At 55.5% G+C, this 23,830-nt stretch overlaps 1 protein-coding gene across 1 annotated transcript in view; it reads left to right on the top strand.

The window, feature by feature from the left end:
- CACNA1B (calcium voltage-gated channel subunit alpha1 B) overlaps positions 1 to 23,830 on the top strand; it is a 196,512-nt gene that overhangs the window by 99,842 nt on the left and 72,840 nt on the right. The window contains exons 16-20 of the mRNA XM_082628592.1: positions 2,573 to 2,690; positions 4,681 to 4,748; positions 7,660 to 7,766; positions 14,821 to 15,639; positions 16,598 to 16,815. Coding sequence (XP_082484718.1) covers positions 2,573 to 2,690; positions 4,681 to 4,748; positions 7,660 to 7,766; positions 14,821 to 15,639; positions 16,598 to 16,815 — 1,330 coding nt within the window. The remainder of the gene's footprint in view (positions 1 to 2,572; positions 2,691 to 4,680; positions 4,749 to 7,659; positions 7,767 to 14,820; positions 15,640 to 16,597; positions 16,816 to 23,830) is intronic.

Genomic DNA, 23,830 nt, shown 5'->3' with positions numbered 1-23,830 from the left:
TAGATTAAGCATTATTTCTGGGTGTGTCTATGAAGGTGGTTCTGGATGAGATGAGCATTTGAATTGGTGGACTGAGAAAGCAGATGTGGAAGCCTCACCTAGTCCACTGAAGGCCTGAGTAGAATAAAAGGGCTGAGTTAAGGGAGAGTCCACTCTCGCTGCCCGACCATCTTTGAGCTGGGACATCCATCTTCTCTTGCCTTTGGACTCAGAGTTGGGCTGAAACTTAAACCATTGTCTCTCCTTGTCAGCTGTGGGTCTTGGGACTTATTCTCCATGACCACAAGATATACCCAGACATCTCCCCTTGGTTCTGTTTCTCTGGAGAACCCAGACTAATACAGATTGAAAGCATAACCAAGGATATCTAGTATTCAGGCAGTTGAAGTCAATGTAATAAGAAAAAGAAAGAGGTAGAAGGACTGGAAAGGAATAGACAAAATAGTGATTATTTACAAATGGTGTGATTATTTACATAGAAAACTCAAGAGAATCAATTAGAAATAATAAGAGAATTCATTGTTGCTGAACACAAGATCAACCTAGGAAAAATAAAGCTTTTCTATATAACAGTATCATTCAATTAGAATATTCAATTAAAATGAAAGATTTCATTTACAGTAGTAACAGAAGCTATGTTATCCAGAAATAAATCCACAAAACGTATGCAAGACTTTTACAGGTGAAATTATAAATTGTTTGGGACACCTTACTGTGGTAAAGGGATCAGTTCTCCCTAATTTAATTTGTGATCCAAATCCCAACAGAACTGCTCTTGGAATTCAGCATATTGATTCCTGGGAGAGGAAATGGCCAAGAATAGCCAGGACAGTTCAAGAAGGAGTGATGTGCCCCTCCATATATCAAGACTTATTATAAAGCTACAGTAATGAAGATAGTGAGGCATAAAGACAAAGTATCAAAGAACAGACTAGAAAGCCCAGAAACATGCCCAAGCCTATGTAGGAAGTTGGTCATATGAAAAAGATGGCATTTTAAATCAATGGGAGGGGGATGGGGTGGTCAAAAAACGAGCCTTCTGTGTGGGAGAAAAGTAGGTCTTCATCCTCAGGTGTGCACAGAGCAGTAACCACAAGCTCTAGTTGGATTAGAGACCTAAAAGGCAAACTTTAAAATGATTTGAAGAAATATAGGAAAATTCTTTATGACCTTGGGATGGAGAGAGATTTCTTAAGGGGCAAAAAGCAGAAACGATAAAGGAAAAGACTGATACATTTGACTTCCTTAAACTTCTTTATAATACAAAAAAATTAGTTAAAAGCAAAAAGGAGACCAGCAGAAGATTTTTCCAGTAGACATTGCAGATAGAGGACTAGTATATACAAGAATACATAAGGAAGTCAGTAAGAAAAGGTGAGTTATCAGAAATACAAGCCACAGCGTTGAAAGTCCACAGAAAGGAGATCTGAGCAGCCACTGGATACAAGAGAAGACGTCCCGCCTGACTGGCTCTTCCATTCACCCCGCTGGCCGGGACCTATCAAAGGGTGTGACTGTGCTCGGTGTGGGACGAGGGTGTGAGGAAGACACAGCCTGTGTTGCTGGTGGGACTGTGATTTGGGATAAGCACTTAGGAAATGTCTAGTGAAGTCAAAGGTGTGCAGAGCCTCCGATCCAGCAGAACCAGTTCTAGACAAACTTCATGTTCACGATGGGACACACCGGCAAAAACCTCGGAAGTGCCTGTTGGAGAAGATGGGTGAGTACGTGGAAGGAATCTATGCAGCACCTTCCACGAACAGTGGGTTTGTGTGTGCCACTCGGGTAAACTTCACAGATAAAAAAAGAGTGAGTGAACGGAATGCTGATGTAGTCTGACACCTGCCCGTGCGTGTTTAAAACACGCGTGGTGTATTTCGTTTATAGGTGTGTGTGTGTGTTGTGTGGTATAGGACCACAAAGACGGGAGGCCCCCCGGGTTCACGGTTGGGGTTGCCTGTCGAGGGTGACCGTGGGCAGTGGGACCTGATGCGAATATGAGAAAATGTTAGCAATTTCCATTCTGAGTGGCAGACACACGAATGTCTGTCGCCTTATCCCCTTGTACTTTCCCCAAAATACAAGTGAAAAAGAGGCACGTGTTTCCCGATGGGGCAAGGACGGCATTTAGCCGCCCTCGTGGCCTGGACCCCCTGGGCCAGGGGAGGCAGGAACCTGGAGGGTCAGAGGCCCTGCAGCTGTTGTCTGGCTGTGAGCAGCTTGCGCCCCTCTCTGAGCCTCAGTTTCCTCACTGGTGCGGCAGTGACCAGGCAGCTGTGGGACGTGGGAAGCTGTGCCACGGTCTCCTTGCCTTTGCTCACCTTTCTGTCCTGCTGGGAGCTCCCTTTCCATTCTTGGCAGAAACCCAGAGCATATTCACCTTATAAGGCCTGACCCAGGCCAGCAGCCATGTCCTTCTGGAAGTTTCTCCAGAGGCTCCTGGGCCGCCTTGACCATCATCCACGGACCTGTGTGTGCGCACTCGTGTGCCCGTGGGCTCGCGGGCGCGGGCGTGCGTGTGCACGCGGGTGGCTGTGGGGACATGCCCCGGGTGCTCTGCCTGCCTCTGCAGATCCTGACTGGGGAGGACTGGAACGCGGTGATGTATCATGGGATCGAATCCCAAGGTGGAGTCAGCAAAGGCATGTTCTCGTCGGTTTACTTCATTGTCCTGACGCTGTTCGGAAACTGTATCCTTCTGCCGTCTGGCCGAGGGGGTCAGTGCTTCCTGGGCCTGCTCTCCCCTCCCTCCCCAGGAGGACGGAGCCGGTGGTCGGCACAAACGTGTGGGCGGCTTTCCCATGGAGGGTGGGCCGTGACGCACCCCTGCCCAGGAGCAGCTTGAGTTACAGATGCAGCCTGAGGTCGGGCCGCAGGCCCAGGAAAGCGTGAGCAGCACGTGGGGTGTCCCGAGGCAAGCAGCGAGGTCAGCGGAGGGAAGACGTGGGCTTTGAGCCTGAGGGCAGCCATCTATTTTGTTTTCACTTTAATTTAATTCAGTAATTAAGTTGTGGCACTGGGCTTTTTAAAAAACCTTTACCCATGGAAATGTCCTGCCTGCAGAGAAGCGCAAAGGAAGTTCTTGTGCGGAGGATGCTCGTCAGGCTTGGGTTTCAGGGTCTGGGGTGCAGGACTCTGCGGGGTCAGGGCAAGTCCAGCCAGGGGGGCTCTGCCTCGGGCCCCCCTGACCGTGCTACCCAATTGGAGTGTGTCCCTGTGGCTGGGCCCCAAGGGGCATGGCCTTCATCCTGCTCTTGGCGTAGCGAGGCCTCTGAGGGTGCCCACAGCTGTGGTCAGTGCCAGGAGGCAGCAGCCGACCTTGGCGTCCTGTCCCGTGGGCCCCACTGGGGCCCTGAACAGGCCTGTCTATGAGGCACTGCCCTGGGATGTGGGTCCCCCCTGAGTCCCAGGGCACCTCCTTGCCAGACAGGGGGCCTGACCCACAGGGGTCACCCAGAGCCGACGGCTGCTTGAGCCTGACACTGGCCCAGAGCCCCTGGGATAACATGGGGCCCAGGGCTGTCCCTGGGCATCTGCCCCAGGACCAGCAGGGTCTGAGACGGTTCGGCTGTCACAGCTCAGGGGAAGGGGCTGCTGGCATTGAGCGGGCAGCGGACACCGCATGGCAAAGGACTCCCTGCCCATTGTCAGTGTGCAGGGCACTAGGTGACCGGGAGGGCACCCGCCCGCGGGGGCCAAGGGTAGGCCTGGGTCTGCGGGGACAGTACAGGGGTGAGGCACCGAGGGCTGGGGACGGGGCGGGGGGAGGGGGCAGCGCAGGGAGGACAGTGCTGCCTGGCGCTGAGATGGGGAGAGGTGGCTCCAGCGACGGGAAACCAGAAGGGATTCAGGTCAGCGGCAGCGCGAGGACCTGAGCCTGCAGAGTTCAGATGGGTGGGGCAGGGCCGTTGGGCCCCCTGACCCTGGGACCCTGGGGAGTTACCTACCCTCTGTGGCCTTTGTTTCCTCATTTCTGACTGGGGGCCATAGGAGCACCTTGTCGCGGCTCCCAGGGGGCACAGTGGGAGGAGGCTTTGGAGGTGGCGGCCTCCTGCCGGGCACTCCCGTGGCATCTGCCATCCGCATGTTGCCCCTGCTGCTCTGGAGGAGGGGCACCTCGAGGGAGGGGTCCCGGGACTCGGCTTTGGTAAAGGAAGGTGGGAATGAAGCCAGGCACGTGTCCGTGAGCCTTGCCGGGACGCTGGTCCGTCGGTGGTCTCTGCTCACAGGACCCAAAGGTGCCGGGGCCCACATGCAGCCTGGGTGCTTGTTGGGAGAGGTGGGGGCAGAGTGGGCAGCCCTTGTGCCCTCTTAGGAGGCAAAGGCAGATTAACCCAACACGGCGCAAGCTTACGGCCTGGAGCGTCGGCCCTGAAGAGGTGGCGGGGGGGAAGGGGTGGTGTGGGCTTTCGAGGAGGCCGGGCGATGTGAGATTGCATGAAGGAGGCCGGTGGAGGCCGGGGGGCCGCAGGGCCCAGCGGCTGGGCTGGGCTGTGTCTGGGGCTGACAGGCTGACAGGGCTGGAGGGCCGGGGGTGGGGGCATGTGGATACCAAGGGAGGAGGCCAAGGCTGCTCAGGCCCTTGGGAGACGGGCCCCGTGTTGTCAGAGGGAGCCGTGGTCCGACCCTGGGAGAGGCTGTGGGTCAGGGGGCTTCCCTTCCTTAGCTGGAGCCGACCAGACACCCTGCTGAACGTCTTTCTGGCCATCGCCGTGGACAACCTTGCCAACGCGCAGGAACTGACCAAGGTGTGTAGGTAGGGACCCACCTGCAGCCTAGGTGTGGGTGGGGTGGGGGGGTCAACCCGTGTTGCTCTGGATGCGGCTGCAGAGCCATGAGGAGGGCCAGGACCTGGGTTAAGGGCCATGTGACTGCTGTCCAGGGGTGTTTCCTCCAGGCCCTGGACAGGCAGGGCTGTGGGGGAGCGGCACCGAGGAGGTAGGGAGAAAGAGCACGGCAGGAAGGCAGATGACCACGAGGGCGGCTACCGGGAAGCCAAGACCTGGGAAGGATGACCAGAAAGGCAGGAGAAGGTGTGGGAGCAGGTGGTGGAGGACAGGGCGCAGACCAGAGAGGGGCCTGGAAGATGGGGACCAGGCTGCCCTGGTCTCTGTGTGGAGGGGGCTGTGTCCTCTCAGGAGCAAGACGCATCAGGAGGTGGGCCTAGGGGCCATCCAGTCTGAAGACCTCAAAGGGCAGTGAGGGACCCCTGTGGTCATCCCCGGTGTGGATGGCTGAGCTCAGGCTGTCACTGGGCAGCGCTGTCCTCAGAGTCGGGCCAGGCTGGTGCCGGGGGAGCAGTCGGTCCTGTTCTCAGCAAGCCCATGCCCCAGCAGGACAGCTTTCTTTCCAGGCTGTACCCAGTGGGAGTCGTCTAATAGTCATCTCTCATCCTTGAGCCTGGTGGGGGATGTGATTAGACATGTCTCCCCTGTGGTTTCCCTCCAGATGACACCACCCCCTGCCTGCTTACTGTCACCCTCTCTGCCCTGGACAGTGCAGGCAGCCCGCTGTTTCAGCCTCAGGCTGGCGCTTTGACAAGCCCGGCTCCTGGTGCAGAGGGCGCTCCTGCTGGTCAGGGGCTCTGAGCAGGCGCTGCTCCTTGCAGGCACGCACGTACTTGCTCTGTACACCGGGCCTGCGCCTGTGCGCGCACCTGTGTGTGGGGGTGTCCGTGCGCTCGCGCCCGCCATCCCTGACAGCCTTCCACTTGGGTTGCACCCGCTCCAGTCTAGCACATCCTAAGACTCTTCACACTGTCCCCATTCTGGGGCTTGACTCGGGCCTTCCCTGAGGAGGGCAGGCGACAGAGATGCAGGTGTGCCACGGTGGTCCTGACAGCGCGCACTGTACAGGTGCCGTGCTGCCCCACCCGGCTCCCTGGGAGGAGTGCTCCAGGGGGGCGGCCCGTGCGGTGTGCCTCCCCCCACCCCCTAGCTGGGCTGGGACAGTGCCTGTGGGTCTGGACTCCTCCCTTCTTCTGGGTGCTGGCTTCTGAGGATTGGGAATCCCACTGGCGTGCCCATTTCTGTCGTCAGCCAGTTCCTAGCCTGAACCTTGCCGTTCAGGAGGGGCTGGAGAATGGCCCAAGCCCCTGGCTGGGGGGACCCGTGCAACCACGGAGCACTTCTTGGGGTCAGGATTTACAGGACCACGTGAGCTAGGGGTGCCCAGCAGCATCGTTGGTCTGGCACCAGCTGTCCTGGGCTGGGTGAGCTTGAGTTCAAAGCTCTCACTGCCCCTTCTAGGTTGTCAGTGGCTGAGGACATACTGACAGGCCATGTCCTTGGGGTCCTGTATCCACGCACAGACCATAGGTGGTGGCCCCTTTGGGCAAGCTGCCCTAATTCAAGAATTTCCTTGCTTTGGGAGTTGGGGCGGGTGGACGCCTGTCTGTGTCAGGCTATGGGGCATTCCTGGGCTGGCCAAGAGACCAAAGGGCAGACACTCCCTCCTTTACAGTCCCACAAATATATGGTAGCATCGTTTATTTTGAAGTGGAAATAAACGCACATCGGGTTTGTTTGTCGAACACCACCTGGAGTGATTTGAGGACTGTACACCAGGCTGGAGCCCGTAGCTGGAGGAACAGCGTCTCTAGGGAGCTCCGTGGTGGGTCCAGCTCTGCCCCCCCTCTGAGGCCTGACGTTTAACTGTCTCTTCTCTATGGTGGGAAATCTGCAGACAGCTCATAGGGAGCTGAGTTGCCATTACTGTGCCTCTAAAAGCAGATTCAAGGACATTTTGGGACCTGTTGGGAATGCCAGCTCCCAGGGGAGCCAGGTGGGCCCGGGATTGGGGTAATGGGGGATATAAGGGTGGTCCCAGTGATCTAGCTGGATGGCACAGAGACTAGTTTGCCTGCCAGGGCCCGTAGACTCAACCTAGAGCTTTTTATCTAGATCTGAGGAGCAGATCATGTTGGTTTTGCCTAGTGCCATGGGGTCAGGGCTGGAGGGTCTGTCTGGATGTCCACTCCCTTCCCATGGAGAGGCAGAGGCAGGGCGGGGTGTCTGCGCAGGTGCGCACACATGAGCACATGCTATCCCGGGTGGCAGAGAGCCGTGGGGCTCAGTGGGGAAGGGGACACAGGGCCAGGCATGGTCACAGGTAGACAGATGTGACCCGATGAGTCCAGGTGGAAAAGCTCAAAGGCTGCAAGGTGGCCCTGCTAGGCACATTCCTGGTGACGGTTCCTGTGGGTGGTGCAGGGTGGGGACCCAGGCTCAGGGTGGGGAGCCTGCCCCTCGCCCTGGCTCAGCACTCTGGGGCAGAGACTGACTTCGTTCCAGTGTGACAAGTGCTCTGGGTGGCGGGGGAGCAGGTGGGAATAGAGGAGGGGTGGGTTTGCATTTTGATGGACTAAGACTAACATGCAGAAATGGGTCCCTGGGGCTGGAGCTCTGGAGTGGGGCTGTCAGCTGTGAGTGCCCTGGGAAGGGGTGCTGACACAGAAACCCTGGGGACTGTTGCCTGCAGAGGTGGGCATAGCAGTGGGGTCTGGAGCATGGGTGGGTCGTGCTAAGGCAGGAGCTGGCTTCCTGGCTCCGCTGGCTCAGGAGACAGGAAGGACTCGGAGGCTCCAGGAGGAAGAGCTGGTGGCATCGGAGTGGACACATCACTCTCAGGCCAGCTCCACATTTCTGTCTGTGCAAACAGGACGAAGAGGAGATGGAAGAAGCAGCCAACCAGAAGCTTGCTCTGCAAAAGGCCAAAGAAGTGGCTGAAGTCAGCCCCATGTCTGCCGCCAACATCTCCATCGCCGCGTAAGGCTCTCGGAGAGGGTTGCGGGCGGTGGTGGGAGCAGAGTCCAGCTCCCCCGGGGCCTCCTCAGGGGCCCTCGCCTTGGCTGGAGCTGTTAGGACACAGCCCCTCCCTAGGAGCTGAGACGCGGGGGAATGGCGCTCCTCCCCTGCAGGGCCTTTGAGCAAAGAGACCACCAGGTAAAGCCTCCCCGCTTCTCCCCGCCGGGGTGAGGGCGCGGCGTGGCAACGCCCTGGGTGGGAGTGACTGCGGAAGGCGGCCCCCTGGACAGTCGTGGGCGGCGCCAGGGACTTGGCGTGTCTGACTTACACACCGCCTTTCAGAACTGTGTTTTGTGAGCCGGAAGATTCAAGGGGTTACTTCAGCAGCCCAAGAGACTTAACGCGGTTTCCAATAGTATCGAGTTCTGGGGTTGGGACAGGGGTCGAGAGGAGACCTCTCTGACGAGCAGAGGTGCAGGCGGGGCCGAGACTTCCGTCGGGGACTCTGGTCACCCAGAGCCAGCTGAGAGCGCTGCTGGGGGCGTTATGGATTTCCGAGTTGGGACAGAACGCCCAGCGCAGGGCTAAAAGCCACGGTGGGCTGGGGGGCGTTGGCCCCCGGGGAAGGAGGCAGGAAAGTCTGGCCCAATCCCAGTCACTGGGTGGCCGTGGGAGAACACAGAGGGGCTCGGGGCCAGGCTGAGCCCACCCTGAAGCTGCTGCCCCTGCCTTCCGCCCCGCTCGCCAGCCCCCGCCATGGCGCCCACTCCCCACGCTGCTCCACGGGCCTCCACTCTGCAGCTGCTTCCCTCTCCCGTGCACACTGTGCTGCGTGGTCAGAGCACCTCAGGCCCGTCTGTGGTGACACAGGCACTGGTGCTGAGATTGCGCTGGCACGTGGATGCATTTGTGGGAGTGGGAGTGGGAGTGTGTACACACACAGGTGAGGGTGCATCTTAGCAGCCCCATTCTCTCCTGGAAGTCACAGGGCCATGGCCTGTTTTCTAGGGGGATGTCTGCAGAGGACCTGTCTCTAAAGTGAGCAGAAAGTGCTGGCCTTTGGGGGAGAAGAAGCAAAGGGAGGTCCCAGGCCCCGGGAGTCCAGGCAGGGGTGCAGGGGTCCTGCAAGGAGCCAGGCAGGACACAGCCGCCATCATTCCAACAGCTGCTGGGGGCTCAGTGCCCAGTTATTCTGGAGTTTTGTTGTCTGGCCAGTGCACCTGCTCGGTCTGCTTGGTCCTGGGCTTGCTGTGACCCGGTTACTTCCTGAGCTGTGTAAGCTGCTGGCGGTCTGCGTAGAGGACGTGGCTGGTGACTGACCCATTTATTCACATGGGCCCTGTGGAGTTTCTGTGTAACTTTTGCCTTCCTGCTGTTCCGGAGGGGAACGTGGTGTCCTGTGTCCCCTGCTGCTTCCCAGGGCTGCCCATTCTTTGGGGATGTGCGGCAGGGTGTCCATTCCCACCTGGGCTGAGACCTTAGCGGGGAGGGGCCCTCAGCACAGCCACGGGGAGCTTGTCAGGACACCAGAGAGGGAAGTCTGGATGTCCTTCCTCTCCCTCCGTCCCCGTCCCTGTTTTGGATGCTGCTGTGCAGGAAGCAGGCTGTAGACCTGCATCCCCGGGGCCTGGGGGACACTTGGTGCTCTCCCTCACAGCAGGCCCTGAGCTCGGTGCTGGCCCATCCCTGTCACGGCCAACCTGGGCTATGTCTGGGCATTGGCCCTTGCGTCCCCCTCTTGGGCCAGCTGTGGGTCCCGCGGCCTCCCCCGGGACGCGGCTTTGGGCCTCGTCCTCAGCCCATCTCTGTTGCACGCACAGTGGGTCTGATGTGACTCCTGGAGATGCCACTCCCAGGTGTGGAGGGTGGTGGGTATGAGGACCACCGTGCGTGGCTGTTTGCTTTCCTCCGTTGAGCTGAGACATCTGCGGGCAGGAGCCATGCTCCAGCGCCTGTCTGTCCTGTCTGCCCCAACGGTTCCCTGCTCTGCTGGCAGCAGCAGCCTCTCTGTGTTCACTTCTCTGCCCGAGCCTCTGAGGTGGTGGGAGAGGCTCTGTGGGACCCCGCCCTGACCTGCTTCCACAGCGGCGCTGTGTGGTCTGTGAGACGGGGGCCTGGCCAAGACGTGCGCTGTGAGCCTCTGATGCTCACGGCGCCTTTCGTGTCCGTGTGTTTGAGCGGCTCCATGGGCCATGCCCGAGCGGACGGAGGCTCTGTGACGGACCCTCCTCAGACGGGCACCCGCGTCCCCTAGAGCCGCTGGGGCTCCAGTGTCCTTGGCCTCAGGGGACAGTCCCTTCAGCCTCCTGGAAGGGAGGGACACTCAGGCTGATGCAGCCCTTCTGGCTCTCGGCTGTGTCGGCCTCGACGTCACTGGGACTCACGAGTGCCGGTGCCCACGGCCCCTCCTGCACGCAGGTTCACACTCACACACGCTTGCTCTGACCCTTGTTCTCTTTTTAAAATTTTTTTTTTGCGGTACGCGGGCCTCTCACTGCTGTGACCTCTCCCGTTGCGGAGCACAGGCTCCAGACGCGCAGGCTCAGCGGCCACGGCTCACGGGCCCAGCCGCTCCGCGGCATGTGGGATCCTCCCGGACCGGGGCACGAACCCGTGTCCCCTGCATCGGCAGGCGGACTCCCAACCACTGCGCCACCAGGGAAGCCCTGACCCTTGTTCTCTTAATGTTCACAGTCTCAGTCACGCTCACATGCTGACTCACAAGCTCACACACTCAGCCGTGCACACCGCTTTGCTCGCTCTCTTGCACACACGTGCCTGTTTGCACGCGGGGCGGCTGAGCTGCTGTGAGCTCCTCACAAATGCGTGTTGACTCAGCCTTGACAAGGCAGCGCTGGGGACCCGCCTGGTCCTCCCCTGGGCGGGAAAGGACTGTAAAGAGATCTATGGTTTCTCTCTATTGATTTTTGGAAAAGCTTCCAGAAAGACACTTCCAGAAGGACACTCAAGGGAAGATGGGCTGGTGGTAGAAGCTGTTTGCTCCTGGGGAGGCTGGTGGTGACCTGGTGGCACTGCCTTAGAGCCTGGGGAGCTGAGGGGCCGGGGTGGCTTGGGGGCTGAGCAGGGTGTTCAGGAAGCAGGGCCCAGGTGAGGCCGGAGGCAGGTAAGGCCCCTGTGTCAGCCGGCTCTGCTCCGCCTCGAAGGCCAGGGGACCACAGGGGTGAGCCCTCCCTGGCGCCCGGGGAGTGGGGCGCCAGGTCCGGCGGGGGCGAGGGGGCTGAGCAGAATGGCGGACGAGTGGTGCCGCCCTTTCCAACCCCACTGCCCTTCCGGGGGCAGTGTGCGCAGAGCTGCGCTGGACGGCCCAAGGTGACACTCTTGCCCTCCAGCCGTGGGGGTCACTGCTCTGTGGGTGCTCTTTCTCTTTCAACTTCTCTTTTTCCCCGAGGTCTCGGCTGGCCTCATTCTGATAGAAGCATCCCTGGCCTCCTGCCTGGATGCGCACTGCAGCCTGTGCCCTGACCCGATGCGGCTCACACCGTTCTAGCGTCTCTTAGAACTCTCTGGTGTTCTCACTTTTGTTCTGTTTTGTTTTTTGCATGTGCAGTTTTGTAAAGCAAACTCGAGGTACTGTATCTCGCAGCTCATCTGTCTCCAGCGTAACCTCACCGTGAGTCTCTCTGCTGCAATTTCCATCTATGGCTTCGTGATAACTACACGCCAGCGCCTTCTGTCCGCCCCTAACTCTGCTTCCCACTTCGAGTCATTCGCTTCAGGGGGCAGCTCCAGGCCCACATCCCGCAGCCTGGCCGGGGACGGCGGGCACACTTCCTGACGCCCTCACGTCCTGCTCGTGGGATCAGGCTCTCTGGGCTCAGCCCCCCTCCTCTCCCTCCTGGTCTCTGTCCTCCTGCCTGTCTGTCCCTGTGCTGTCACTCTGGTGTCTTGAGCAGATCTGCTTCTCCTGAGGTGACCACCACTGGGTGCCACTGGGGCTGTCTCCTTGTGGCTCCCATGAGGTAGAGGCTCAGGGGCTCAGGACATCCGTGGGGTCCTCCTGCCCCACCCTGCCTTGCTGGGAGGGGGTGTCTCTGGGACCCTTAGGAAGTCTTGTTCTCGCGAGAGCAGAGCTTCTGCCTGCTCGTGAGGCTTCCGGAGACCAGCCAAAGCCTGAGGTAGAGCCACAGAAACCCCAGGGTGGCCCTGCTGGGGGTGACACCAGTCTGACTGTCCCAGGGCCTTCTTCCTGCAGGTGAGAAGTCCCTGGAGATGGCCAGGTGCCCTCTCCGTGTCCTGCAGGTGACGGGCGCTCCAGCCGTCCCTGAACCCCTGCCTCCTGTTACCTGGCCAGCACAGAGCTGGGCTCGGTGCTCTCATGAGCACGCGGACCTGCTGGCTGTTGGGCCTCCGATGTCCGTGGGGTAAGAAGGCTGCATCCTGAACGACTGATTCCCAGGGTGTCATAAGATGCGGGCGTAGGTACCAGCGCTGTTGTACCTGGGCTGCTTCACATTGTCGCAGCTGGGGGTGACAGAGGGATGACTGGCTTTCTCAGCACGGAGACCTCAAAGCAGGGCCACGCCTCAGAGGCTCCTTCTGAGTCCCGTCGGCACGTCTGGGTCAGGGCAGCTGAGCCGGGCTCTGCCTGCAAGCCGGGCTGGACGTGGTGGTGGGGGGCCCTTCCCTGTGCCCCCTTCGGGAGTGCTTTTAGACGAGGCCTCCGCCTGGGTTGGAGTCCTCTGCCATGCTGCACTGTAGGTCAGAGCGTGGCCCGCCCCCGCCCATTCTTGAGCTGAGCTCGGTGGAGACACAGAGAGTGAGAGGCGAGCGCTGGCCACGCTGCGCCACATGCCAGGCAGAGCAGGGACGGAGCAGCAAGCAGGTGGGGGCAGGCTGCCGCCCCCCAGCAAGGCACGGAGGCAGAGACACGTCCAGAGAGGCAGCCAGCAGCACCGCTGCGTGCTGGGCAGGCGCAGACAGTCTCGGGTGGCGTGAGGCCCAGAGAGGCAGCCACCCAGCAGGAGCGGGGCTGGTCGAGCCGCCCCTGGGAGGTTATGAGGGGAGCCTGCCAGCCCCACGCAGCCTCAAGTCCAGCAGGCACCCCGCCTCTCCATGGACTTGAGCTGGTTCCTGGGTGCGACAGAGCTGCGTCTGAGGGCAAGGCTGAGGGCAGAGCCCATTCCTCCTGAGCTACCAGCTACTATGTCCCCATCGTCTTGACTGCCTGCCTGTTTCTGTTCTGACAGGCGGGTCCCCAGGGCTCATGGCTGTGTCTGAGGAGGCCACCACCTGCCGCCCAATGGCTCCGAGTCCAGGCCCATCTCGGCCTGCTGGGCTGATGGGGAAGCCTGACCAGTGGCCGGCCGTCAGCCCTCATGGGTTCCTGCACCACTGGGGAACGCCCCTGGCGGCTGCTGTCCACTTCACAGGGTTCGGCATAGTTCAGAGTTGGGCCCTTTGTTTTGGTGTCATCTGGGGATGGGTAGGTCCCCCGTGGCTCTGGGTTGAAGCCAAGGAAAGAGAAGGTGGGTCTCTTGCCAGGTGACCTTGGGAACGGGGCAGCAGGTCAGGGCCTGGGGTGGCAGCCGAAAGTGTGGGTCAGCAGATGGTCAGAGAGGCCGACAGCTGTCCCCCACACGTTGCCCTGCCTGCCCCCCGTCTGGGCCCCCAGCTATAGGCATCAGGCTCTTCTGCTCTCATACTTTCAAGGTGCTTCCCTGGAAATGGCTCCCCACCCTGGGGACAGGACTCAGCGTGGTGCTCAGTGGCTGGGGCTCAGAGCCGGGGGGTGGAGACCTGTCCAGCCTGGGCCCCCAAGGCCCTCAGGTTGTGGCTCTAGGCTGTGCGGTCAGCACAGCTGGAGTCTGGCGGAGGCCTCGCGTCTCCTTGAGACACTTTTTTCCTCTTGCCCTTGCACGCGTCCGATCCTGGCTCCGTCAGTGACTTGCTGAGGACCCTCTGTGAGTCACGTCCTCTATGCTCAGTGTGACATGGGGACAAGAGCAGCACCCAATCTCTGAGGTGGTTGTGAGGGCTGGAGGAGGTGGCCGCTGACCCAGATGTCATAGCCACCCTTGTTCTCGTGCTGCCACTGCTGCCCCCCACAGTGGTCCCGAGACCTCCAGCGGCTGCAGGACGAGACTGGCCTCTGAGGAGGGTCCCACTTGGCCGAGGTGGTGCCGGCTCGCCAACTTTGGGGTCTTGTTCAGCAAATATCCCAGAATGCAAAGGGCTTCCACGCACCCTGGGCTGTGGAATCCACCTGTGACTGTGGGTGAGCTTGGGGGGCGGTCAAGGGCTTTAGAAGCCTGTCTAGTGAGGGCTGAGCCTGGACCACGGGCCACTCCTGGCGCCGGAGAGCTCTCAGCCCCCGTGGAGCCAGGAGAGAGGAGGGCACTGCTGACCACAGGACGTAGTGTCCAGCCGCAGACCTGCCTGCCGGGCTCCTGGGCATTCAGCAAATGGTCACTGAGCTGAGTGGCAGCTGCCCAGATGGGGCCGACCACCGCAGGGAGAGTCCCCGCCTGACTCCTGCGAGGGCCAGCCGCCCCCGGGGCCCCTCGCTCCCTGGGTAACTGTCCTCTCCGCTCCTGACGACCCGCCTCTTCTCGGGTTCCCTCTCAGACACCCCGTCTTCCTCTGGCCAGTGGCTCCCCTCCTGGAGGTGGAGATGGAGAAGCCCCTCCTCGGGGCTTCCTACCTCCTCAGTCCTGCTCCCTTTGGACGTTGCCCCCCTCCTCGCCCCATTCTGGCCTTCCTGGCGGGCAGCCCACCTGCCCTGGAAGCCTGTTTGCCACCTCATGCTGGTGCCTGTCATTCCCACTGCTCTGCACCCCTGGCCCCCCGGCCTTGAGCCCCCACCCCCAGGTGAGGCTCTCACCATCTGCGGGCGCCCCCCCGGGGGGGGGCAGGGATGAGGTCTGTTTCCCTGGGTATCGGCCGCCAACTCTGCCCCTCGACTCTGCTGGGGTTGCCAGGGCTCCTGCCGCCCCCCCGCCCCCCCACTGCGCCCTCTGCCATCTCTCCATCGCTGTGTGTCCATCCGTGGCTTCCCCTGCGAGGCAGAGAGGTGGGGGGCGGCTTGGGGGCGCGGCTTACGCGGGTCTCCCCACAGCAGGCAACAGAACTCGGCCAAGGCGCGCTCGGTGTGGGAGCAGCGGGCCAGCCAACTGCGGCTGCAGAACCTGCGGGCCAGCTGCGAGGCGCTCTACAGCGAGATGGACGCCGAGGAGCGGCTGCGCTTCGCCACCTCCCGCCACCTGCGGCCCGACATGAAGACGCACCTGGACCGACCGCTCGTGGTGGAGCCGGGCCGGGACGGCCCGCGGGGGCCCGCGGGGGGCAAGGCCCGGCCCGAGGGCGCGGAGGCTGCCGAGGGCGCGGACCCGCCGCGCAGGCATCACAGGCACCGCGACAGAGACAGGGACAAGGCCGCGGCCCCGGCCCCGGCGCCGGCGGGGGAGCAGGACACGGCGGACGGCCCGAAGGCGGAGGGCGGGGAGCCGGGGGCCCGGGAGGAGCGGGCGCGGCCGCGCCGCAGCCGCAGCAAGGAGGCCGCGGGCCCCCGGGAGGCCCGGAGCGAGCGTGGCCGCGGCCCGGGACCCGACGGCGGCCGGCGCCACCACCGGCGCGGCTCCCCGGAGGAGGCGGCAGAGCGGGAGCCCCGGCGCCACCGCGCGCACCGGCACGTGCCGGAGCCGGGCAGGGAGGGCGCGGCGCCCGGGGCTAAGGGCGAGCGGCGAGCGCGGCACCGCGGCGGCCCCCGGGCCGGCCCCCGGGAGGCGGAGAGCGGAGAGGAGCCGGCGCGGAGGCACCGCGCGCGGCACAAGGCGCCGTCCACGCACGAGGAGGCGGAGAAGGAGGCCGCCGCGGAGAAGGAGGGCGAGGTGGGGGACAGGGACGAGGACAAGGAGCTCCGCAACCACCAGCCTAGGTGAGTCCGCGCGGGGGTGGGGGCGGGGGGCGCGGGCGGGGAGCGGTGGCCGGGCCGGACGTGCGAACCAGCCCGTGAGGGGCAGGCTGGGCGGTTACGCAGGTCAGGGGTGCGGACCTGGACGGGCGGCCCAGCCCTTCGTCTCAACCCCTTTCTGGAGTGGTGACAGTCCTGCCTTGCTGGGCCAGCGTGGTGGGGAGCGTTGCTCTAAGGCGCCCGGGAGGAAGGGAGGCTACGGGTGAAAGTGTTGGGATTGGCTTGGGACACAGAGACTTGGAAAAGGTGCCCCAGGGAGAAGAGAAAAATGTGTAACCCCGTGAAGCAAGGGGAGTCAGGAGAGCCTGAGGGAAGCCTGAGGAGGCCACAGGACTAAATGGTGGAATGGGAGGGGGCTGGGCTATGCGGCCATGACGGAAAGGACCCCCATCCCAGGCCAGCCCAGCCTGGTCCCTGGCTGGGACAGGATCTGGCAGTGACTGTGTGAGAACCCAGGGGCAACAGGAGCCGGTAGGCTGAGGCCAGCAGTCTCCATGCTTGCCAGTGAGTCACAGACCAGCCAGAACTCGTGCAGCCAGAGGCCACAGCTCAGGATCAGCCCGACCTGGGCACGGTTTTTGTGTGCAGAGCTCTGTGCTGAGCTTTTGCCCTGGTGGGGCCCCAGGTGGGGTGGCTTAGGGTAACATCCTCTTCCAGGCTTCTTCATTCTGCAAACAGTTCTGTTATATACACATAATGTGATTTCAGCCATGCCTGGCCTTGTGCCAGGGACAAACAGGCGAGTCAGCCCTGTCCCTACCTTTCAGACCTAAAAACAGAAATGTATAGGGTGATAAAAACCATGACAGAGGAAGTGATCAGGGATTTATTTGATCTGGATAGGGGTTTAAGAAGCAGGGTTTTGCAGACTGAATAGGAGTTTGGCTCTTCATCAGACTCTGACGTGCATTCTTGGTTGCAGGGAGTCGCACTGTGACCTGGAGGCCAGTGGGGTGATGGGTGTGGGCCCTGTGCATACCCTGCCCAGCACCTGTCTAGAGAAGGTGGAAGAACAGCCCGAGGATGCAGATAATCAGCGGAACGTTACTCGAATGGGCAGTCAACCCTCGGATCTGAGCACCACTGTGCATGTCCCAGTGATGCTGACTGGCCTTCCTGGGGAGACCACGGTTGTTTCCAGTGAGTATCTCCCCATAACGTCAGGGCAGGGCCCACTTTGTGCAGGCTCGCTTTGCTCTCTCCCCTTCCCTCCGGCTCCACGGCAGCCACCTGGGGACAGAGCTTGCCTCTGTGAATTGTTCCCCAACCGGAAAGTCTTTGCTGTCAGCATCTGTGCCTTGATATCCCTTTGCTTTCCAGTGCCCCGGAGGAGCACTATTGCTATTACATGTCACTTAAGCTCTAGTCTGCTTCCTTCCAACGATATTTACAAGTTACCAGGTAAGTGCCAGGCATGGTGTTAGAGTGCAGGGGGCACAGCAGGAGGGAGTGGGACTGGGCTGCCCTCGCGGGGCTCCAAGTCTCGTCGGGAAGACAGACCACAACATGGTCACAGCTCTTCACAGTCGCACAAACGGCTGCTAAGGACTGTGGCCACAGACCTGACTGAGGTCGGGAGCTAGCGGGTGAGAGGAGGCGGGGCTCAGGGTGGTGGTCTTCCGCCCACTTACTTACGGTCCTGGCTCTGCAGCTCCTCCCAGGCCCTTGCCTGAGCTTCCCTTTTTCTTCCCCTCCCTGCCTCATAGCGTGTGTGAGGTCATGACGGAGCAGCCACTCCACAACTGACCTGTGTGCGGGCACTGAGGACACGGTGTAAATAAAATGCCAACCTGCAGGTGACAAAGACAGGCCCCTCACATTATGCGCAGGTGCACGGGCGTTTTGTGAACACGAAGGATAGAAAAAAAACATTCCCAGGGGCAGAGGTGACTTGGAATTCCAGATGAAGATTCAGGCTTAGGCCTAGGTGCCGCCACACGCTTGCCTGTCTGCAGGCAGGTGTGTCCACACACAGACACGTGCACGCGCCCATTCCCTCTTACTCAGGTGCTCTCACCTGGGGCCGATGGACAGTGCACAGCGCCAGGTGTAACAGTGGGGGTGGCTGGCCCTGCCCGCTGAGCCTCCCCTTCCTCGTTGCTTCCTTGGAAGAAGGCTTTCCCTGGTCCATTCTGTCGTTTCACCTCCCATGGCAGTAGTGTGTCTGTCTTCCCGAAATCAGCCCCCGGGTCTGATTCTTTCTGGATTAGCTTGAGGGTCCCCACCTGGTTTTTGTCCACGGGAGTCGAGGTGTGGCCCCTCCTCCCCAACTCTGGCAACCACTGATCTTTTTACTGTCTCTGTAGTTTGCCTTTTCCAGAACATCTTATAGTTGGAATCACCTAGTACGTAGCCTCCTTAGATTGTCTTCTTTCACTTACCCATGTGCATTTAAGGTTCCTTCGTGTCTTTTCATGGTTTGGTAGCTCATTTCTTTTTAGTGCTGAATAATATTCCGTTGTCTGGATGGACCACGCTTTATTTATCCATCCACCTATTGAAGGACACGTTTGTTACTTACGAATTTTGTCAGTTATGAATAAAGCTATTATAAGCATTCAGGTTCAGGTTTTTGTGTAGACATACATTTCCAACTCATTTGGGTAAGTACCTAAGAGCATGGTTTTTGGATTGTGTGGTAAAACTACATTTAGCTTTGTAAGAAACTGGTCTAACAAACTGGCTATATCATTTTTATGTTCCCACCAGCAATAAATGAGAATTCCTGTTGCTTCACGTCCTCTCCAACATTTGGTGGTGTCAGTGTTTTGGATTTTCGCCATTCTCATAAGTGTGTACTGATAGCTCATTGTTTTAATATGCAATTCCTTAATGATATATGATCTTGAGCTTCTTTTCATCTGCTGATTTGACATCTGTGTATCTTCTTTGGTGAGGTGCCTGTTCATATCTTTTGCCCACTTTTAAATTTTTTTATTATTATTATTTGAAAAAAATTTTAGAGACAAATTTTTAAAGAGCAGTTTAAGGTTCAAAACAAAATTGAGAGAAGGTAGAGAGATTTCCATATACTCTCTGCCCGCACACAGGCATAGCCTTCCCTATTATCAGCATCTCTCCTTAGAATGGTGCTTTTTTTTTTTTTCTTTTTAAACCAAGGATAAAACTACATTGACACATCATAATCATCCAAAGTTCACAGGGTACATTAGAGTTCGCTCTTGATGTTGTACGTTCTGTAGGTTTGGACAGATGTATAATGACATGTATCCATCATCGTAACAGGACACACACTATTTTATTGCCCTAAAAAGTCTCTGTGCTCTGCCTGTTCATCCCGCCTCACTTCCCGTCAACGTCTGGCAACCACTGATCTTTTCATTGTCTTTGTTCTTTTGCCTTTTCCAGAATGTCATATAGTTGGAATCATACAGTGTGTAGCCTCTTCAAATTGGCTTCTTTCACTCACCAATATGCATTTAAGGTTCCTCCATGTTTTTTCATGGCTTACTAGCTCATTTCTTTTTAGTGCTGAATAATATTCCATTGTCTGGGTGTACCTTAGTTTATTTATGCATTCAACTACTGGAGAACATCTTGGTTGCCTCCAAATTTTGGCAATTATGAATAAAGCTGCTATAAACATTTGTGTGCACGTTTTTGTGTGGACGTAAGTTTTCACCTCCTTTGGCTAAATCCTAAAGAGAGTGATGGTTGGATCATATGGCAAGAATATGTTTAGTTTTGTGAGAAGCCGCCAAGCTGGCTGTACCGTTTTATGTTCCCACCAGCAATAAATGAGAATTGCTGTTGCTGCACATCTTTGCCAGCATTTGGTGGTGTCACTGTTCCAGATTTTGGCCATTCTAATAGGTGTGTCGTGGTATCAGATTGTTTCAGTTTGCATTTCCATGATGACATTTACTGTGAAACATCTTCATATGCTTCTTTACCCTCTGTATGTCTTCTTTGGTGAGGTGTCGGTTAAGGTCTTTTGCCCATTTTTTAATCAGGTGGTTGTTTTTATTTTTGAGTTTTAAGAGTTCTTTGTATATTTTGGATAACAGTCTTTTATCAGATGTGTCTTTTGCAAACATTTTCTCCCAGTTTGTTGCTTGTGTTCTCATTCTCTTGATGTCTTTCACAGAGCAAAAGTTGTTCATTATCTCCTAGGAGTGTTATAGTTTCGCATTTCACATTTAGGCCTATGAGCCATTTTGGGTTAATTTTTGTGAAGGGTGTAAAGTCTCTCCAGATTAATTTTTTTGTCATGTGGGTGTCCAGTTGTTCCAACACCGTTTGTCGAAAAGACTATCTTTGTTCCACTGTATTGCCTTTGCTCTCGTGTCAAAGATCAGTTGACTGTTATCTGTGGCGGTCTGTTCCTGGACTCTCTATTCTGTCCTGTTGATCTGTTTGTTCATCCTTTCCCCAATACCACACTGTCTTGATTACCGTAGCTATATAGTCAGTATTGAAGTTGGGTAGTGCCAATCCTCTAACTTTGGTCTTCTTTAATATTGAAGTTTTGGCTATTGTGAGTCTTTTACATCTCCGTGTAAACTTTAGAATCATTTTGCTGATATCCATAAAATAAATTGCTGGGATTTTGATTGAGACTGCACTGAATCTATAGATCAAGTTGGGAAGAACTGACAACTTGACAATGTTGAGTCCTCCCATCCATGAGCACGGAACATCTCTCCATTTATTTAGTTCCTTTATTTCATTCATCAGAGTCTGTAGTTTTCCTCCTAGGGGACTTGTACATATTTTGTTAGATTTATGCTTAAGTATTTCATTTTGGTGGGGTGCTAATGTAAAGAGTGTTGTGTTTTAATTTTAAATTTCGCTTGTTCCTTGTTGTTATATAGGAAAACAGTTGACTTTTTGTGTGTTAACCCTGTATCCTGCAACCTTGCTAAACTCAGTTATTAGTTCCAGGAGTATTTTGTGTTGCTTCGTTCAGATTTTCTGTGTAGGTGATCGCGTCCTCTGCAAACAAATACAATTGTTTAGTCTCGCTGCCCAGTCTGTGTGGGTTTTGTTGTTGTTGTTTGCCTTCCTGCAGTAGCAAGGACGTCCACTATGGTGTTGAAAAGCAGTGGTGAGAGGGGCCTCTTTTCCTTGTAAGTGATCTTAGTAGGAAAGCTTTGAGTTTCTCACCATTAAGTATGATGTTAGCTGTAGGGTTTTTGTTTGGTACATATTCTTTATAAAGTTGAGGAAATATTCCCTCTATTCCAGTTTACTGAGAGTTTTTATGGTGAATGGGTGTTGGATTTGTCAGATGCTTCTTCTGCACCTGTTGATATGATGATATGATTTTTCTTTTTTAGTTTGTTGATGTTATTATGGATTACATTAATTGATTTTTAAAAATAATTTTATTTATTTATTTTTAATTTAATTTATTTATTTGTCTGTGTTGGGTCTTCATTGCTGCGCACGGGCTTTCTCTAGTTGCAGTGAGCGGGGGGCTACTCTTTGTTGCGGTGCGCAGGCTTCTTATTGTGGTGGCTTCTCTTGTTGCAGAGCACGGGCTCTAGGCGGATGGGCTTCAGTAGTTGTGGCATGTGGGCTCCGTAGTCGTGGCTCACGGGCTCTAGAGCACAGGCTTAGTAGTTGTGGCACACAGGCTTAGTTGCTCCATGGCATGTGGGATCTTCCTCGACCAGGGATCGAACCCATGTCCCCTGCATTGGCAGACGGATTCTTAACCACTGCACCACCAGGGAAGTCCTGCATTAATTCTTTTTTTTTTTTTTTTTTTTTTTGCGGTTCGTGGGCCTCTCACTGTTGTGGCCTCTCCCGTTGCGGAGCACAGGCTCTGGACGCGCAGGCTCAGCGGCCATGGCTCACGGGCCCAGCCGCTCCGCGGCATGTGGGATCTTCCCGGACCGGGGCACAAACCCGCGTCCCCTGCATCGGCAGGTGGACTCCCAACCACTGCGCCACCAGGGAAGCCCTAATTCATTTTTGAATGTTGGACCAGCCTCACATGTCTGGGATTAATCCCACTTGGTTGTGGTATATAATTCTTTTTATACTTTTTTGGGTTCGATTTGCTAATGTTTTGTTGAGAATTTTTGTATCTATATTCATGGGAGATATTGGTCTATAGTTTTCTTGTGATGGCTTGTTTGGTTTTAGTATCAGGGTAACGCTGGCCTCCTAGAATTAGTTTGAAGCATTACGTTTGCTTCTGTCTTCTGAAAGAGATTGTAGAGAATGGGTATGATTTCTTTCTTAAATATATGGTAGCATTCACCAGTGAACCCATCTGGGCCTGGTGTTTTCTGTTTTAGAAGGTACTTGATTATTGATTCAGTCTCTTTAATAGATATAAACCTATTTAGAAGAAATAGATATAAACCTATTTAGATTATCTGTTTCTTCTTGAATATTGGCAGATTGTGTCCTTCCAAGGAATTGGTCCATTTCAAGTAGTTTATCAAATTTGTGGGCATAGAGTTGTTCATAGTATTAATTTATTATCCTTTTAATGTCCATGGGATCAGTAGTGATGTCTCCTTTTTTATTTCTGATATTAGGAATCTCTGTTTCCCCTCATTTGTCTTAGTTAGCCTGGCTAGAGGCTTATCAATTTTACTAATCTTTTCAAGGAACCAACTTTTGGTTTCATTGATCTTCTCTGTTGATTTGCTGTTTTCAATTTCATTGATTTCTGCTTTAATTCTCATGATTTCTTTTCTTCTGCTTGCTTTGGGTTTTTTTTTTTTTTTAATTTTTATTTATTTATTTATTTATTATTAGTTTCTGCTCCATAACAAAGTGAATCAGTTATACCTATACATCTGTTCCCATATCCCTTTCCTCTTGGGTCTCCCTCCCTCCCACCCTCTCTATCCCACCCCTCCAGGCGGTCACAAAGCACCGAGCTGATCTCCCTGTGCTATGCGGCCGCTCCCCACTAGCTATCTACCTTACGTTTGGTAGTGTATATATTTCCATGCCTCTCTCTCGCTTTGTCACAGCTTACCCTTCCCCCTCCCCATATCCTCAAGTCCATTCTCAAGTAGGTCTGTGTCTTTATTCCTGTTTTACCCCTAGGTTCTTCATGACTTTTTTTTTTTTCTTAAATTCCATATATATGTGTTAGCATACGGTATTTGTCTTTCTCTTTCTGACTTACTTCACTCTGTATGACAGACTCTAGCTCCATCCACCTCCTTACAAATAGCTCAATTTCGTTTCTTTTTGTGGCTGAGCAATATTCCATTGTATATATGTGCCACATCTTCTTTATCCATTCATCCGATGATGGACACTTAGGTTGTTTCCATCTCCGGGCTATTGTAAATAGGGCTGCAATGAACATTTTGGTACATGACTCTTTTTGAATTATGGTTTTCTCAGGGTATATGCTCAGTAGTGGGATTGCTGGGTCACATGGTAGTTCTATTTGTAGTTATTTAAGGAACCTCCATACTGTTCTCCATAGCGGCTGTGCCAATTCACATTCCCACCAGCAGTGCAAGAGTGTTCCCTTTTTTCCACACCCTCTCCGGCATTTATTGTTTCTAGATTTTTTGATGATGGCCATTCTGACTGGTGTGAGACTTATTTTGGATTTAAGTTGCTCTTTTTTCTCTTCCTAAGGTGGAAGCTTAGATTATTGATTTTGGGTCTTTCTTCTTTTCTAATTTATGCATTCAGTGCTATAAATTTCCTTCTAAGCGTTGCTTATGCTGCATCCAACAAACTTTGATAAATTGTTTTCATTTTCATTTCGTTAAAAATATTTTAAAATTTCTCTTGAAATTTCTTCTTTGACCCGTATGTTATCTAGAAGTGTGTGGTTTGATCTTTACATATTTTGAGATTTATCTTTCTGTTATTGATTTCTAGTTTATTTCATTGTGGTCTGAAAACAGACATTTTGCCCACTTTTAAATTGGGTGGTTGTTTTCTAATTGTTGAATTTTTAGAGTCCTTTGTATAATTTTGATAAAGACTTTTATCAGATATGTGATTTGCAAATATTTTCTCCCAGTTGGTGGCTTGTCTTTTCATTTTCTTAATGTCTGGTGTTTTTGATTGTTACTGGTGGGAGGGTTAATTTGGTCCCTGGTATGACTTCTGCTAGGAGCAGAAATCTAGGCTATTGACTTTTATATGTTAATTTTGTATCCTACTACTTTTCTGTATCTTCAAATTGTTCATTAGTTTT

Source organism: Mesoplodon mirus (genome assembly GCF_964341445.2).
Source record: "Mesoplodon mirus genome assembly, chromosome: 1".
NCBI classification, from domain to species: domain Eukaryota; kingdom Metazoa; phylum Chordata; class Mammalia; order Artiodactyla; family Ziphiidae; genus Mesoplodon; species Mesoplodon mirus.
Note: the sequence above shows the minus strand (reverse complement) of the source record. Positions and strands in the feature narration are given on the sequence as shown.